The sequence below is a fragment of the Rhincodon typus genome, unplaced genomic scaffold (genome assembly GCF_021869965.1).
Source record: "Rhincodon typus isolate 14 unplaced genomic scaffold, sRhiTyp1.1 hic_rhity00000071, whole genome shotgun sequence".
NCBI lineage: Eukaryota > Metazoa > Chordata > Chondrichthyes > Orectolobiformes > Rhincodontidae > Rhincodon > Rhincodon typus.
The window spans coordinates 139,300-140,898 of NW_025965709.1; the positions used below are offsets into that span (position 1 = coordinate 139,300).

Genomic DNA, 1,599 nt, shown 5'->3' on the forward strand with positions numbered 1-1,599 from the left:
CTGTCCCTGGGAGTGTTTGATGGGGGGACAGTGTAGAGAGAGCTTTACTCTGTATCTAACCCCGTGCTGTCCCTGGGAGTGTTTGATGGGGGGACAGTGTAGGGGAAGCTTTACCCCGTGCTGAGACGAGTCGAGGGAGCGTGTGTCCTCAGTTTAACAGCGGAGTGTTTTCCTTTCTCCTCACAGAACTACATCACGGTTGAGGAGCTGCGTCGGGAGCTGCCCCCGGAACAGGCGGAATACTGTATCTCCCGGATGACGACCTACACTGGAGCGGACTCTGTGCCCGGAGCCCTGGATTATATCTCCTTCTCCAGCGCGCTGTACGGAGAGAGTGACCTCTGAACGCCTCGCCCTCAAACCCTCTGCTCTCCACTCTGCCCACTCGCCCGACTCTCTCCCCGCCTCGCACCCCACCAACACCCCCACCCATCCTCAACGCCGTTCCTCCATTACCCGAGACAAAATGGCTGACTGGACCCCACCCCCGGCCCCTCCTTGCGCACCACCCCACCCCAACCCCGGCCCCCACCGTGCGCCCAACATTGTGTTCCCCAATCACACACACACACAGTGTTTACTTCCGTGGGTAGTGGTCTTTGATGTTGGTTGTTGGTGTGGGAGGGTGGGGATGGGGCGTGGTTGGGGGCCTGGGGTGGGGGGGTGTTGGTGTGGTGTCCCAGGGTGGTGTGGTGGGGAAGACAGAGAGAGAGAGAGTGAGAGAGAAGCAAGTTGCTGTGGGGTGGCACCTTCCACCAATTTCCTCTCGTTGTCTCTCACCACTTGCTCACCCTTCACTCTCCAAAGATGGACAACATCCGGTCTGATTCGGCCCCTGGAAATTTCTAGAAGATGGCTCCCCCCTCCTCGTCCCCCCGTCATACCTTTTATCTTGACCACACCCCATAGCCAGGCCACCATTACTGTGTTGGCGAAACTTCTTCCTCACCTCACGCCCTTGTTCGGTGGAACTCCTGGTCGGACACTTCTCTGTCTCTCTCTCTCTCTCTCTCTCTCTCTCTGTCCTCTCTCCTCTCTCCCCACCAACCCTTCCTCCTCCTCGACAGAACCCCCTTGGGCCATTGGAGGGGGGTGCTTGCCGTTTGCTGGACATGCCCTTCCCTGGTGCCGAGGCAAGGCCTAAATCCTGAGGTGTCTATGTGGCCACACTCCACCCCCACAGCACGTCACCCCCGACCGTTGGGATTCTGCTCTCTCCCCTTACCGTCTTCCTACTCCAGCAATGCCCCCTCCCTCGGCAAACCCCCCACCCCCCCAGACGCGCCCAGAAACAGCCTCCCCGGAACTGGGCTCGCTCGGAAACCAAAGGCAACTGCGAAGAGGCTTAAAGTGAAGAGGAATGGTGTCGGGGTGGGTTAGGGATGGGAAGGGTGTTTCAGTTTGAACCATCAAATGTTTGCACAGCCCCTGTATGTGGAGAAAATAAAACTACCTTTCAAACTAACCCTTGTCGAGCATCTGAGTCGTGTTTTCAGCCATTTGTGCATTGCTCAGCCTCCTATCACTGGCTCAACTCAATCAGCACTACAGGCCCGGGACAGAGCCTGCCTTTCCTGCCTGTCTGTAGGCCTCAGTACC

The 1,599-nt window shown here is 58.0% G+C and overlaps 1 protein-coding gene across 1 annotated transcript in view; it reads left to right on the forward strand.

Moving 5' to 3' along the window:
• Positions 1-386, forward strand: part of LOC125488228 (alpha-actinin-2-like) — a 19,587-nt gene extending 19,201 nt beyond the window's left edge. The window contains exon 12 of the mRNA XM_048621159.1: positions 187-386. Within this exon, the coding sequence (XP_048477116.1) occupies positions 187-345 (159 nt within the window). The 3' untranslated portion in view covers positions 346-386. The remainder of the gene's footprint in view (positions 1-186) is intronic.
• Positions 387-1,599: the final 1,213 nt, after the last annotated feature.